Source organism: Echiichthys vipera (genome assembly GCF_963691815.1).
Source record: "Echiichthys vipera genome assembly, chromosome: 23".
NCBI lineage: Eukaryota > Metazoa > Chordata > Actinopteri > Perciformes > Trachinidae > Echiichthys > Echiichthys vipera.
The window spans coordinates 7,419,183-7,434,624 of NC_139848.1; the positions used below are offsets into that span (position 1 = coordinate 7,419,183).

General features: G+C 46.5%; 1 protein-coding gene across 3 annotated transcripts in view; it reads right to left on the bottom strand.

Annotated features, from left to right (window-relative positions):
* The window catches only part of nrp2a (neuropilin 2a), a 58,487-nt gene extending 46,386 nt beyond the window's left edge, over nucleotides 1–12,101 (bottom strand). For all 3 annotated transcript variants that reach the window (XM_083937612.1, XM_083937611.1, XM_083937613.1), the window contains exons 1-2: nucleotides 11,346–12,101; nucleotides 2,362–2,539 (exon numbers count right to left, since the gene is read on the bottom strand). In XM_083937612.1, coding sequence (XP_083793738.1) covers nucleotides 2,362–2,539; nucleotides 11,346–11,421 — 254 coding nt within the window. In that variant the 5' untranslated portion in view covers nucleotides 11,422–12,101. The remainder of the gene's footprint in view (nucleotides 1–2,361; nucleotides 2,540–11,345) is intronic.
* Nucleotides 12,102–15,442: the final 3,341 nt, after the last annotated feature.

Below are 15,442 nucleotides of genomic sequence, written 5' to 3' on the forward strand. Positions count from 1 at the left end.
GATGGAGGGATGAGGGAAGCGGAACGGCTAGTCTTAAAAACTAATACTCTCTTACATGCTTGCGGAGTTACTCATACGTAGACGCCTTTTTCCCCACCCACGCTCGCTGACTCTCACACTCATACATACAGGATGAAGGGAGATTGAGTGGGAGTGTGTGTTAGAGGGCAGGCCAAGGCCGCAGTCCCTCCAGGCGAGTGTAAAAAAAAAATCCCAATGAAACCCTCTGTGGAGGAGTAGAGAGGAGGCATTTCAGTTTTCTCTTCCTCCTCCCTTGGCCTCCTACTGCCCTGCACGCCTTGGGCTGTGAGAAACTGCTTGACACCGTTCCTCTCTCTACCACTAGAGCGGGGAAGTCCAGTGTGTACTGTGTTGACACTGTGACACTGGTGTAAAAGCCTTATTACTGAGACACATATTGCAAGGGAGATAATTATGCAACACTCTTGCCTTTGACAAAAGCGACAGAAACCTGGAGACACAAAGCCGACGCATCAAAATAACATTTCCCGGCTCGCTGCAATGTGACGCGACTGTGCGACAATGGATCGACAATAATTACAAAACCCTTTCACCAAAGCTGCCATTGATGTCATCATGAAAGTTTCTTACTCCTGGCCAGACAAAGCGTTTTTGTCGGTGAACAATGCAAGACAAGAAAAGAAAAAGAAAACACCCATCTAGGATTATTAATTCTTCAATTTACAGAGAGAAGGGAGGGCTGGGGAAATAAATGACCATAATTGCAGAAACTACACTGATAAATCTCGTCTGTGTTCCTTTTGAAATAAAACAGAGTGAAACAGTCTCAAAAGCGGCTGAGTTGTGTAACATTCTCCCCGACTCGAGTTGTTTAAAAGTGGATTAAACAGCGGAGGCCGTGACTACTTCCCCCTTCCTCTGAGGTCAAAGACAATAGAACCACATATGATTTGGATTACTCATGTCTCTGAGAAAGGAAACTGACCGACGCAGTCAAATCCAGGCAAACAGCTGGCCCACATTTATCTCTTCCTTCGATTCCCTGTTTATTCCCCCTGCCTTTCCCCCCGCAAACGTCAACTACATCATGATTCTTCTCTTTTCATCCTGTCTGGTCTGTCTTTGCAGTCATCTGCTCTCAAACTCACACACGATAGCCCAGGTAAAGTCAGGCACCATATGATGCTCAGTTTCAGGTTCATATTTGTATTTTGGGTTTCTACTAGAACATGTGTACATGCTTTAATGTATCCGTGTAAAAATACTGTTTGTCCTTGAACTGTCTGTCATTGGGAAGGGAAAGGGAAGTTTGGGGAAACTGCTGCCCCCGCGATCCAACCCGGATAAGCGGTTGAAGATGAGATGAGATGAGATGAGATGAGATGTCTGTCATTGCAGCCGGGAATGACTGTAACAGCACTGTAGCTGCACTTTCTACCTATATATAGCATAGTTGTGACATCAAAGCTGTACAGAAGTCCTGGCGGCTTGTTTAAAAGACACAGTTTCTGAATACAGGCTGTGTGCATTTCTCTGTGGACTGAGCATTTTGATACATTCACAGTATTTATATAACATCTCAACCTGCTTTATAATAAAAAAGATTTGGGAATCTCACTTTTTACATTAAAGAGTGCCCTTCGGCATTGAAAAAACGGCTGCAAACAGAAAGAAAGAAGGTGTTTTCATGCCTACATCATCAGTTTAACCAGTGGAAGAAACATGTGGATAAACTACTGAGAATCATTCTTTCCATTCACTCTTTATTGTGCTTTGCTTGTCTTGTATTCACCACTGTGAGAGATGTGGGAAGTGAAATGAGCAACAGTTTCTGCTCTCTGAACTGTAGGGGTCACGTGCAGCTGATGTGCCTTTGAGCAGGGAATCTCACCCAGTGATAATTGCCTTTAAAAGGCTAATACTAAAAGTCTGCGGTTACCCTGGGCAGCATCCAGGACGTAATGTGTGTGTAGCGACGGCGCTGAAAAGAACTTGTGTGCTGGCCATTCTCTTCATAAATAATTATTTCACAAAAAGAAAAGCCACAGTGCACTTAAGCTTACAATTCAAATTTCGTTTGCAATTGACCTGTTGTGGTGAAAATGTGGAAAATGTTTCAACGACTCAATACGCCGCAAAAACCGACCGCCACTGGATTATAATAGTATGTAAAAACCTGTGTGCTTCAAGAGGAAATGACTTATTTGGGATGTAAATGCTTTTTGCAGTATACTAATGAAAATGTCAGCACAGATCATCATTCAGGCAGAATAATAATACACCAGGAATCGCGTATTGGTCAAAGCCACTTTACTCTGACAGAAGAGTGGTTTTGTGACGTGACTCCGCCCTCTCCCATTCGCACCCTCCCTTTCTTACTTGCAGTCGAGCCTCTCTATCTCAAAGTGCGGGTTGAAGTTGAGGACGATGCGCTGCGAGGGCTCTGGGGCTGTGATGATCCAGTGACAGTTCTGATGAGGCGGGTACTCCAGAGGATAACCGGGGGACGTGATGTAACCCGCCTCGCTGGCATCGAAGACGCCTCCGCACTCTGGCGCTGTGAGAGAGACGGAAGGGTGGGGTACAGAGAGAGAACAGTTATTGGTTGGAAAATAGGCAAAACACAGGAACACTTCAGTGAATTAAGTATGTTTTTAACTTAAACATATAATTCTACATATGTCATTTGTATGGCAGGCTGACGACAAACCGTATAAAACCCCAGTTAGTGGCACACTCCCTATACCAGTGACTCAGAGGACGCTCTTTCATTTACCGTGTTTCTCTGTATGAAGATGTGATGAGCAACAAATGAACAGTAAAACAAAGAAAGCAATTTAGGCCGTCAGTTTGGAGGAAATTGGAAAAACTTCTCCATTGTGGATTCTCAATGCGAGCAGGACCACATGGGTAAGCTATTAAAACAATAAAAGATCATCAATGCTGCATTTGGTGAGCACACGTACACACACACACACAGAAACACACAGAGCCTTTTTCACCCCCTTCCACACCCAGGCTCTTATCTCTCTAGTTCCCCGTCGGGAGCGTTCTCCAAGTGTAATTGTTGCTCCGGCAAGCCAATCTGCAAACATTAGGACACATTCCCTGATCCTATCACTCTCTCCCAGGAACAATAGCTTGCCAATGGCGTCGCTCGGCAGGCTTAGACAGGAAGTGACACACAGACGGCCTGTCTAGCGGGGTTTTGGGGGTCACCCCGACTCTGTAATGAGAAGTACAGGCGGCAACAAAGGCCCTATTCTCTGCTTACGCCCTGACAGCTAAGGCAGCTCTCGCGCTTTGCGTTATCTCCCGTAAACACGCTAAACACATAAACTCACATGAACATGCAAAAGAAACATGTATATGGGTATTCTGCACACACACACACACACACCCAGTGGGACACACACACACACACACACACACACAACATTGAGCACAATGGTTCTTTTATTACTCTTGCATTGCAATAGATTTGCAGGCATTATTATTCTTTATGGCAGCAAAGGCGCAACGTGTTCTCCATGACAACAGCAGGGGGGCGGTTTAGCTCTACCTCACTATGTGTGTGTGTGTTTGTGTGGTTGCTTATGCACCAGGGGGATCTCTAAATGTAATGAACTTTGTGATATTGAACTCAAAGGCACCATTTTTTTCTTAATATTGTGGCTGGTATAATAAGGAAAACAACATATAGAAGGGAGGGAGAGTGCTATATCAGGCCGTAAGCTAAAGCTCATGGTATACTTTCATTAACAATGCACTATCAATTGGTGGGCTTTACCACTCAGCTGCTGAGATGCATCAATTCTTGACATAAATGGGCTGATATTTTTGCCTGTTTCTTTCAAATTTCTGTGAAAGCATCAATAAAGGAAGCAGAAAGAAAGAAAGAAAAATGCAGCACCAAAGGCTTGAAGTGTAATAGACCCTTCAAGTGTTGACATTTCCACCGCCTATTGTGCTTAAAAGGCACACTTAAGATTCTTTGACATTTGATAGAGCTGCGATGGCTTCCTTACTTTGTTGCTGGAGAGGAGCGAAGCCCACGCTCACACACCAGGCACACACAGCTGCCGGTGATTTCATGTGACTCCAGCCGCCCACATGCACACGCACAGATACACATGCAAGCTGCTACACACACACACACACACACACACACACACACACACACACACACACAGTCGCTGCTTCGTGTTCAAACGTTCAGCTACATGTGCACGTATGAAGGCATGTACAGGGATGCGTGCATAAACACATACCCACACGTTTGTATACACACAAACACACACACACACACACACACACACACACACACACACACACACACACACACACACACACACACACAGTCGCTGCTTCGTGTTCAAACGGCCACCCACGCACGCACACATCCAAATACGCACAGGGGGCCTGTCAATCACAAGGGCCGACAGAGGTGGGAAAAATAGCTGAAAATGTTATAAAAGATAGCAGTGATGGCAAAGAATGACAGAGACAGACACACACACACAGAGACATCTCTTTATCTGCTGCGGCTGTGTAGACAGACAGTCATTGTTGGGAAGCCTATGGAGGGAACGGTGTGCAGTAGGCTATCAGCGCGCAGAGCCTCGCCAGATTAAGCCGTTTGGGGAGAATCCTGCAGCCTCGACACTTTTTCCCTGAGCTGCCCATTCAGTGGCCTCCAAGAAGGATGAAGAGGAGAGGAGGGGTGGAGGCGAGAGGGGAGAAGGAGTGGGAAGGGAAGGGATGGTGGGAGGGAAAGGATTACGGCTGGGGGGAAAATGGAAGAGGCGAAGGAGAGGATGAAAGGGAAGAGAAGTGGCGAGGGAGAGGGGGGGATTGAAAAGGGAGAGACAGTGAGGCGATGGTTAAAAGATGGATTGAGGAAGAAGGGGGAGATGGATTGGACGGTGGGAGCTGGGTAGGGATGATGTACGACGAGAGGGTGAGAGGACCTAGGCGGGGAGAGCGAGGACGACTGACAGGTGGAGAGGGAGGGAGGGAGTTAGGCGACAAAAGGTGATGAGGAAGGAGAAATTCAGAGGATGAGGAAGAGAGAGAGATGCAGTGAGTGAGAGAAGAGATGGAGCGAAGTGTGTGTGTGTGTGTGTGTGTGTGTGTGTGTGTGTGTGTGTGTGTGTGTGTGTGTGTGTGTGTGTGTGTGTGTGTGTGTGTGTGTGTGTGCTGCACAGAGAGCCTGACGAGCCTCATTAAGACATGCCTGCTATCCAGTGGCTCCCTGTAGACACTGACCCCACTGGGAAACCTCTGTCAGTCAGCTCACACACACACACACTAGCACTGTGTGTGTGTGTGTGTGTGTGTGTGTGTGTGTGTGTGTGTGTGTGTGTGTGTGTGTGTGTGAGAGTGTGTGGGTTGGTGGGTGTTTGTCTGCTGCTGCTAAGAAAAAATAAAGAGCGATGGGGATGCGGCAGCAATATCTCTGCACTAAATGAATCGCTGTGAGAAGATTCTGACGACAGATGTGTCTGGTTTTTTTTCCCTAATTGTTTGAATGTCCATGGCAATTAGTAAGTACAATATATATGCAGAAATGTGTGTGTGTGTGCGTGCGTGTGTTTCAGAGTTAAGCAGAATGTTTTGGTGAGGAACAGAACTTGTGGTGTTGGATGAGTAACACACGGGAAGCACTCAGGAGCTGCCAGCAAGCTTCATGAATTACACTGTCTCTTCTACTAGAGGAGCCAATCTGTCTCCACACACACACACACACACACACACACACACACACACACACACACACACACACACACACACACACACACACACACACACACACACACACATACACACACACACACACACACACACACACACACACACACACAGAGTGCCACATGTTTTTACTGTGCAGGGAGCAAACCCTTATTACATGAGAACAATGTCACCACTATGTATGTGTGTGTGTGTGTATGTGTGTGTGAGTGTGTGTGTGTGTGTCTGTCTGTGTGTTTGTGTGTGTGTGTGTGTGTGTGTGTGTGAGAACACTGTAAGTAAGGGCAAGTGTATTCTAAGTGTGTTTTCTATTATTATTCTGAGTATTGTGTGGATGAAACTGAGATGCAGCAGACATACTGCAACCGTGTGTGTGCCTCTACATGCAGCCACATCATTTGTTTTCAGTGTAGATTGTGTCAATGAAATGAATATTAAATGTGTGTGTGTGTGTGTGTGTGTGCGCGCGCATTTTCTTGTCACTCCAGATCAAGTCAAACCCAGAGACGTCTGTGCACCCGCTGTGAGTGCCTTTATCTTCATTATCTGGGGGAAATGTGCATATGTCTGCATGTCTTCGCTCACGTTCTGTGTGTGCGTACGCACGTGCACGCCCGCGCTCCCATTTCTATTAGCCGCCTTATCGTGGAAGTATGGCGTCACGCTCTGGGATAAGCTGCGAGTGTGAGGAGAGGCGCTGATAAATCCCTCCATCATTCCTAGTGTCTCCCGCCCCTCCCTCGCCGCCACCCCCCCACCTTAATTAAAAAGTGCTATCGCCCAGAGTGAGGGAATGAGAGGGGAGAGTGGGCCGCACTCATCCATTCAGTCAAGAGCAGGGGTTGTCTCTGACTGCTTTTAATCTCACCCATTCCACACAAGACTGGACCCAGGAAGAGGGAGAGGGTGAGGAAGAGGGGCGAAGAGGTTCACTTTCATTGCCATGTGCTTTAACACCTTTATGCTAAAGCAGAATGACGCTGCGTTTGGGGCAGTGGCATGAGCGGTATTAAGAGCAGTGAGTGTGCGTGTTCAAATTCACATTAAAAGTCCCATATTATGCTCATTTTTAGGTTCAGGCTTACATATTTTAGGTTTCTTCTAGAACATGTTTACATGGTCTAATGTTCAAAAAATCCATTATTTTCCTCATCCTGTCGCTCTGTTTTAGCGCCTGTCTCTTTAAGTCTGCTCTGATTGGTCAGCGTTTCCAGGTCTTTTGCATCTGTTCTCTTGGAGTCTTTGCACCGTCATTGCATCCCCCGAATAACTGTAATGGCGCTTTCTAACTACAAATAGTATAGTCGTGACATCTCCACTGTACAGAAGTCCTGACGGCTCGTTTAAAGGCACAGTGTGTGAATACAGCCTGTGTGCATTTCTCTGTGGATTGAGCATTTGATCCTTACAGTACTTAAATATCACCTCGACAAATAAAATCATATATTGAAAAGGTATGCCCTTGCATGTGAGCTTAAGTTGTACAAGTTTCACCCCTCCATCATATTTATATGTCACCTATATCTTTGTGACATCTGTTAAAACCTGGTAAATGTGATGTGGGTGTTGATTTAACATGTTCTGCATGTTCTATGTTATCTACAAACAATCGGCCCAGAAATCCAGCATTCACAGACAATAGCTTTTGTTAAACAGTATTAAATGTGTTTAAATGGGATTTTTTTGTCTTTTAAGAACTAACAAAAGCTACATCAAAGGCAGATAATATCCCTAAATCCTCTTTTCCTCTGTCTCCTCTTCTTTCTCTCCTTCTCCTCCCCCCTCCCTAACAGGATAAGTGCTCCATGCTAATCAGCTAAATGCACAGTGCTGGCCATCGTGATCAATGGTTCAATGGATCAATCGGGTAAACAGATGGTTGGCAGAGGGGGGGTTGATGGTGTGGGCCTAATCCTAAACACTACCTGACTGCGGTATCATGTCTCCCTCTCCCTTGGTGCACCCTTTTGTCTCAGGCCTGCACAGCCGAAGCACTTTTCACAAAAGATGAGTGGAAATGGCTCTACAGAGTCCACAGCGGCGAAGGGGAGCCGTGAAGAATTGAGCTTTGCTGCGAGAGTCCTGGTGATTTGTTGCCACCCTTTTACTCCCCCACCTGACAGGATGTTACCTTTCAGTGGAACTGACTGCTTCCAAAAACCCTTTCTGGGAGAAGTTGCACCTCTTACAAAAGACGTTTTTTGAAAATTCACCACCTCGCGTACCCTTTCCTCTTAACCCTGCTTGTGAATTACAGTAAATTTAAAACGCTTTGCCTCTTGACAATACTAACCCCCTCCAGCTCCCATCTAAACCCGTCCCTAAGCGCCCGTTAAGACCCCCCTGCGCGGCTAATGCGGCAGAGTGAAAGACCCAGCTCTGTTTTATTTATGGGGGTCTTGTTTTTAATTTCACCTCGAGTGCGGCGGGCTGTTCCAGGGCTTTGCCTGAGCCTGTGACTCTCATACCTGACTGGTATTGAACGGGCTGCTTGCTTTGTCTTTGGCTATGAATGCTAATAGGTGACCTTGTTTTCTCAGCTGATACCTCTGAGACTGGGGCAGATTAAAACACAGAGAAATGCAAAGAATTGAAGAGGAGAGGAGGAGGCGGAGGCACGAGAGAAACCGTAAGGAGAGAAGACTACTAAATATGAGAAAGTCCGTTCAGTCAGGAGGCAACATTTGGAAAAGAAATGATTAAACGGGTAGAACTCTGGAAGGAGTCGATACCATAGGTGGAGAGGATGCACAGCCGCCCACTCAATAAACATGCAAATGAGCTGCTTAATGGCCTGAATATTAATGCTTGTGGTAAGGAGTAATTGATGCACATGTCACCGAGTCAAACTATTGCGATTACAGTACAAGTGGAGTGAAGTCGTATGGAAAGAGTGCAGCAAATACGTCATGAGATGTGAAAAAGGGACTTTTTCTTCTCCATGTGAGAAAGACAGAGCACTAGAAGAAATGTCCACGCACCAAACGTAATTCATGGATCATCTGTCTTTCAGACCATGTAAGATTGTTGCACTTTTGAAAATGTCTTCTGGCACACTTGCCTCGGGCGTGCACCAGTCTCTTCCACAACATTATATTTTCAGGAAAACCTTTTTGCTACTGGAAACGTAGCCAGTTGCTAAAAAACCAGATGGACTGGATCATCAAAAATCAGGAATTTGTAACTTCTTTCCCCCCCATCACCCTCCCTGTAGCGCTCTGGCTTTGCTTTTACCTTACTTTAGCTGTGTCACACCGGACGAGTGTCACTCCATAAAACCTCAACGCGGTCTGTTCCCTCTAAGTCCAGTGCCATTTTAACTCTGTGACCCCTGCACGCTTTGATGTTGCCCTTTTCCCTCTCACACTCTGTTTGATGCACAATCCACCCCCCTTGGCTTCCTTGTTCCTTTCTGTTTCTTCACATTAAGACCTGGTGGATACCACGCTTGCTTTTCTGTGCCTTGGGTAGCTCTGCATCTGCCTTCCATTCTTCTCTGCAGCCACTGTCTCTCTCCTTCTCTCTTTCTCTCTCTCTCTCTCTCTCTCTTTTTCTCTACCCTGACTCTCTCTCAACCTCCCCGTTCTGTCTCTGTTCTGCTCTCCTTCAGTCTCTCTTTTCCTCTGGCATCTGTGTGTAATGTGGCTCTTGAGGGGAGCATAGAGGCAGGGACATGCGGTGCAGCGTTTTGGCAGGGGGAAGAGAAAGAGAGAGGGAGGGAGAGAGTGAGAGAGAGAGAGTGGGGGAGAGTATCTAGCTCCTTGCTTGCCTGATGGCTGCCAAGAGGCCCACATCTGTCTCTGATCAAGGGGAACACAGGCAGCCAGTAAAACACACACACATACAGAAATTCGGTGGGATGGGGTGACTGTCCTATTTACAACAAGTAGCCTAAACAAGAGGAAGAGCCATTTGAAGGGAACAGAGCTTGAGACAAACCAGCGGGTGGTGTAAAGACTCAACAGTCATCCTGGGATCATGAACAGCTCTTCAGCCCGCCTACTCCAGGGGGAAAGAACTACAGCACCCCAGCCAAACATAGACCTCATTGGGAATACTCACTCTATCATAATAGGCCTATTCCAGTAATTCAATTGTGTTAATAACCACGATTTAATACCGCAAACACAACATTATTGTCATTTTCCTTTGTGCGCAAAAATTACACCTGGAGAACGCGCATCCAAGGGTAACAGAAAACAGCCGGAGTGAAACCACCGTAAAAGCATCGGGAAGGCTAGAGTAGGCGCGTGAGCGAAAGGCCATGTGTCATCCCCACCGGTGGCGTCACTTCTGTATATGCTAAGTCCCGTCATACACAACACCCTGCTGCACATTTCTGGTGACATAAGAGAGCAACAACTGATGCTGACTCCGTGTTATTTATCAGGTGAGCAGAAGGAACACGATGCTCTCTGGTGTTAAATCCACATTTAATGAGGCTTCGGAATGAATTTGGCACTGTTTCATGCTCGAGCCTCGCCGTTTCCGTGCGTTACGGAAATAATTAACCCTTCTTAAGTGCCTTAAAGCAAGCCTCTGAATGCCTACCATCTGCGGGCTGCTATTCTGCGGCTCAGCCTGCACGACAATCTGCCTTCTTATTGTTATTTGATTGCTGAGAGCGCACGGAGAGTGACGGTGCGCCGCCGCCTGGAGCTGCCGGCGCTCAGCTACCAGCAGCCCCTGCTGCCTTCACCCCGCACAGACAACCCCACGGAGCGCGAGAACACATAATGAAGGAGGGAGACCGTGGTGGCTGATGAAGATAATGATTATAATGGTGAGGATTATAGTCATATTAGTGGAATCCTGCGATGAAAGTGTAGCTTTTACGCACGGTTTCGTGGACACCAGCGAATGTATAAAATAGCAGGTTAGAGCTCAGCCTACGCCTAAAAAAAGCCTGTTTCCACCCGGATGTGAAATATCATTTTAATCAGACGCGGGTTTGTTTATTTCCCTTGATGAATAATTAAATCAAAGGAAAACCACGGGGCAGCTCGGGGTAAACAATGTGTTTGAATTTCCAAAAAGCTTCATGCATATAATCAGCTCATTCACAGTCCAGTGAGCTGATGGAGCTCTATCCAGCTCCCAGTCGAGCTGGGACAGATAACTGTTTCAGCTCTTCTAAATATTTGATGAAAGCATCAAAGTTCTCCAGTTTTGAATGTGTAACAGCTGGCTTGGCACATGGCTGAGTTAGTCACTGACTTTCATTTGAAAAGCCATCTTGGTTTCCCATGATTCTGATGGAACTCACACACACATTAGGCCTATATTACACTTACATAAACCCCGAGTATTACTCAATGTCTCCCATATTTACGGGAAAGAAATATCCGAGAGACACATGGCGCTGGTTATCACACAATGGCTTTACCATGTGTACTGCAATAACACGAAACACATGACAGGGATCTTTTGAAAAATGATTTCAAAAAGAGAAGAGGAGATAAGACAAGATGTGAAGGCCCGCTAGATTAAACTAGATGAGAGGTTAAGGCTACATCCACGCTTCTGTGATCTAGAACATTATTTTCCATTCGGCTGTTTTGGTGGAGACAGACCATGCGTGCGTCAGAATCAAAGAAGTCACCAAAACTCACCCTCTTCTCCTCTGACTCTCAATGCCAGATGACACATTGCCATTAAAAATCCAATCAACGACGGCTCAAAATCCATCTTGGGTGATGCAGAAACTCGTGGAGAGCTCTCTCGTTTCTAATGTTTCCCCCTCGGAGGCTCAAAAAATATGCTGTTGTTCCCAAAACAATCCGCACCCCTGTAGGACCACAGACAGCAGCAGTCAAAACTAGACCACTTCAGGAATAATCCCACGGCGTTTGTTAAACCATTGGTGGAGGGAACTGTGCCAACTACATGTCATTGAAGAAATTCAGAGATTGCTATTTGCGCAGCCTTTTTGCCTTTTAAGTCTGTCCAATTCAGAGCGGTGCCACTGAACCTCATCCAAAAAAAAGAGTGAACAAGCAAACTCCTTGATCGATACTGCGTGCGCTCCGCAGCTGGGAGGCTTCGGGCGATATCTGCGCTCCACAGACAGCGGCTCCAGGGTGCGTCAAGTTCCGACTGAGCGGCTCTCAGTCCCCGGTCCTCCTCCTCTGCGTCTCCGCGTATTTTGCGCACACGAGGGTTGGCTCTCCTTGTAGGGGCTTGGTGGTAGTTGCAAGCTAAAGTCCACGGTAACAGCCCTCAGAGCCCTGGAAGCTGCTTTTTAAATTGAAAGTCACAGAATAATAAAAAAGAAAAGGTGTTGCGCTCTTGTCCTCCAAAAAGACCGTTCATGTCGTGCCACCTGCGGCACCGCTTATCTCTGCTGTGTGTGCGTTTCTCTTTCTGGTAACGGCTCCGTGCAGCCTGCGCTCCGCTCCGACACCGGCGTGTGTCCTGTGGACTCGACTGGGAGGTGTGTGCAGCGTGTGTGTGAGAGAGTGATGGCGCTTTTGAGCCGAGCAGCTATCGCCTTACAGTCACGGCGCCTCGGCTCCGCCCCCTCCCGCCGGTCGCTGATTATAGGGAGGGAGAGACTCTCTCTCTCTGTCACTCTCTCTCTCTCATTTTCTCTCTCTCTCTCTCTCTCTCTCTCTCTCTCTCTCTCTCTCTCTCTCTCTCTCTCTGTCACTCTCTCTCTCTCATTTTCTATCTCTCTCTCTCTCTCTCTCTCTCTCTCTCTCTCTCTGTCACTCTCTCTCTCTCTCTCTCTCTCTGCATCTCTCTCTCTCTCTCTCTCTCTCTCTCTCTCTCCCTCTGCATCTCTCTCCCCCCCCCACAGACACACACACACACACACACACACACACACACACACACACACACACACACACCCACAGACAGATACCACAGATATGAAGTCCTCCACAGATAAGACCCAGATAAGACATATTGTAATGGTAAACTGGGTGCAGAACTTCTCCCGAGGCTGTTTTCAGAGAGAATTGATGAGAAATAGAAAAACCCCAGAAAGAGGAGTGTGTGTCTGGGGAAGGGGTGGCTGTGCAGCAAACAAGCACAAGGCCGCCTTTCACCACACATAACACATCAAACGACCCGGCCAATGTCAAAGCCCTCAACTCAATGGAGGGAGAGCCCACCTCGGCCCTGCCCAATGTCTGCCCTGCAATCAACAGGCCTAAATACAGAGTGCAAGGCCGTATAATGACACAGTAGTGAGCCCAAAATAATCTGCTGAGAAAGGCCTCTCCAGCGTCCAGCCCATTTGCCCTGCCTATGGCTTGTATTACCGTGTAATGTAATGGAGTGGCTGAGGCCTGGCTGTTTAATGAGGTACAGTATGTAGCCTCGCTGGCATCTGTATTTGGAACAGCCAGGTGCATTCCTACAGGTCAGGAGGTCATGTAACATACTGTACACCTCCTCACATGAACTTCTACCCCTTAATCGCTAAAGGTGCACACTCTTTGGAAGGGAGCTCAGCATTAAGAGTGTTGGGACTGTCAACAAAAGACCCCGACGCCCTTGACAGAAGGTGGTATGACAGGTCTGGGTGTCACCGCCTGACTGTCTGTCTGTCACTTCAGTCGTCATTCCCTGCTGCTTTGCACCCCCCCCCCCCCCCCCCCAGGTTGACTAGATGCCATCAACTTGCAGCTTTCTTATAGCCCGTCAGTCATTTCTTAAACCTACCTTCGGCTGCTGTCAGATGTCACTATGATTGGCTAATCTGAGCCTTTGGGCGGGGGGTCTGGCACCGGCGTAAACCAGTTTGCCACGTGCTGTATCGTGGAGTTGTTTTCGCTTGTGCGATTGTGCCACATGCGTCTGCTTATTGAGGAGAAAGCGGTGGATGATCTTTGCTTAACTCCCGTGACGACCCTCTCACAGAGATAAAGAGAGAGAGAGAGAAAACACAGCCACTGTAAAACCTTCAAGCAAGCACTGGGTCACTTCTTGCTCTGGTCTGCCCCCCCACCCCCAGTCCCCAGTCCCCAGGGGTCATTTGATACTCCTCTCTCCCATTTGTCAACATCTCTGCCCCCACCGTCAGCTTTCAACCCCCCAAAATATTGGGTCAACGCATGGCTAATGGAGGGCAACAGTCCACAAGAGAACCCGAGAAAGAGGGAGATAGAGAGGGAATGTTGTGGGTGGAATATGTTTGTATTGATCCCACAGGGGAATATACCGTATATATATCCTGTAGCCTTCCTATATTCAATTGAATGATACTCTGACATCTTTCTTTTCTTCGATCTTCCATTAATGAATGATGAGTTCTCACTCCTCATACAAACCACCCCGCTCTTCTTCTATTTATGCAAAATAAGCTCCGATATAGAGACATTTATCCTTGTGTCCTTTACCTTGTAAAACATATCAGACTTAAATTAAAATTGTTAAAGAATGTACTAAAGACACTTTTAATGTAACTGTACTTTGTGTTTTTTTTGGTCACCTTCAGTAATACTTAAGTGTGCTTGAGTACACCTGAAGTGCACATAGCAACGGTGTATTAGGGATTCAAAAACAACCGACCACTATAACCTTTTGAAATGTTGTATACTTTTTAAAAGTGCGCTGATATGAAGGTTAAAACAAAACCTATATTAAAGGACACTTCTTCTGAGTAAAAACACTTGTAAAAAGCAAAATTAAGAAAAATGAAGTATATTGAAATACAGATTAAATAAGTTTATATGAAAGCACACTTTTTCTGAGTATATTTAAATAAACTTATAATGCTGTGAAATAAAATATACATTATGAAAACATACAAATAGTCTATTAAAAATGACTTACAAAAAGCATATTTACAAGCACACTACAAATTGCCAGTAAGAGTATTTGCAACTCAGAATACTTTTTATGTATTGAAGGATTCATACCCTTAAGTTGAACCTTATGACATCTATTTCGGAGTACTTTTTAGAGGCATATGTTTAATATACTTTAAGTTAAGCACAAAACAATACCTGCTTGTGTTCTTAAATGATATTTCTAACACACTTCAGTATACTGCTTTTGACCTGGGACGAGTAAATGAAACCCCTTTCACATTCCATGCTATCGTATGAGCCCCAGCTTAAAAAGGCCATGCATGTCTCAGTGTCAGAGGCTGTTTAAGTACCACCGCAGTGAAATCAAACACTCGACGTGCAGCTGCAATATGTGAACCTCTTTTCTGAATGTATATTAGCGCAGGTCTTATCATCTGTATTCCCTCTGTCGTCCCCCTGCCCTGAAATACAGTCGACAAATGGCTGCCATACAGTCCGACTCCTCACCTCAGCACACCTGCGCTGTGTTCGCTCATGGGTGGTGGAGGGGAACACAACAGGGTCTTTCTCCCCCGTCTTCTCTGTGTGTGTGAGAGACAGAGAGGGGGAGATAGATACCAAGCACAGCCAAACTGCCTCTCTTATCACAACCTGCCCCGCAGACTGACAGCATGACTGATAACTCTCCCTCTCTTTCTCCTCTTTCTCTCTCTCTCTCTGTCACACACACAAACACGCACCCCTCTACCTCTTTCGCTCTCTCAACACCTCTGATTCCCCCATTCTCCCCCATCTGTGTGTGTTTCGCCAGTCAGCCGGCTGTAGTCTCAATGAGGAAACTGTGTGAAAGTCTAGTAGTCTTTGTGAGAGGCTGAGTGATCCCAGTTCTTCTCTTCATCACCAACAGACATGGCTTTAGATCTAACGGGGGAGGAGATAAGCCAGAG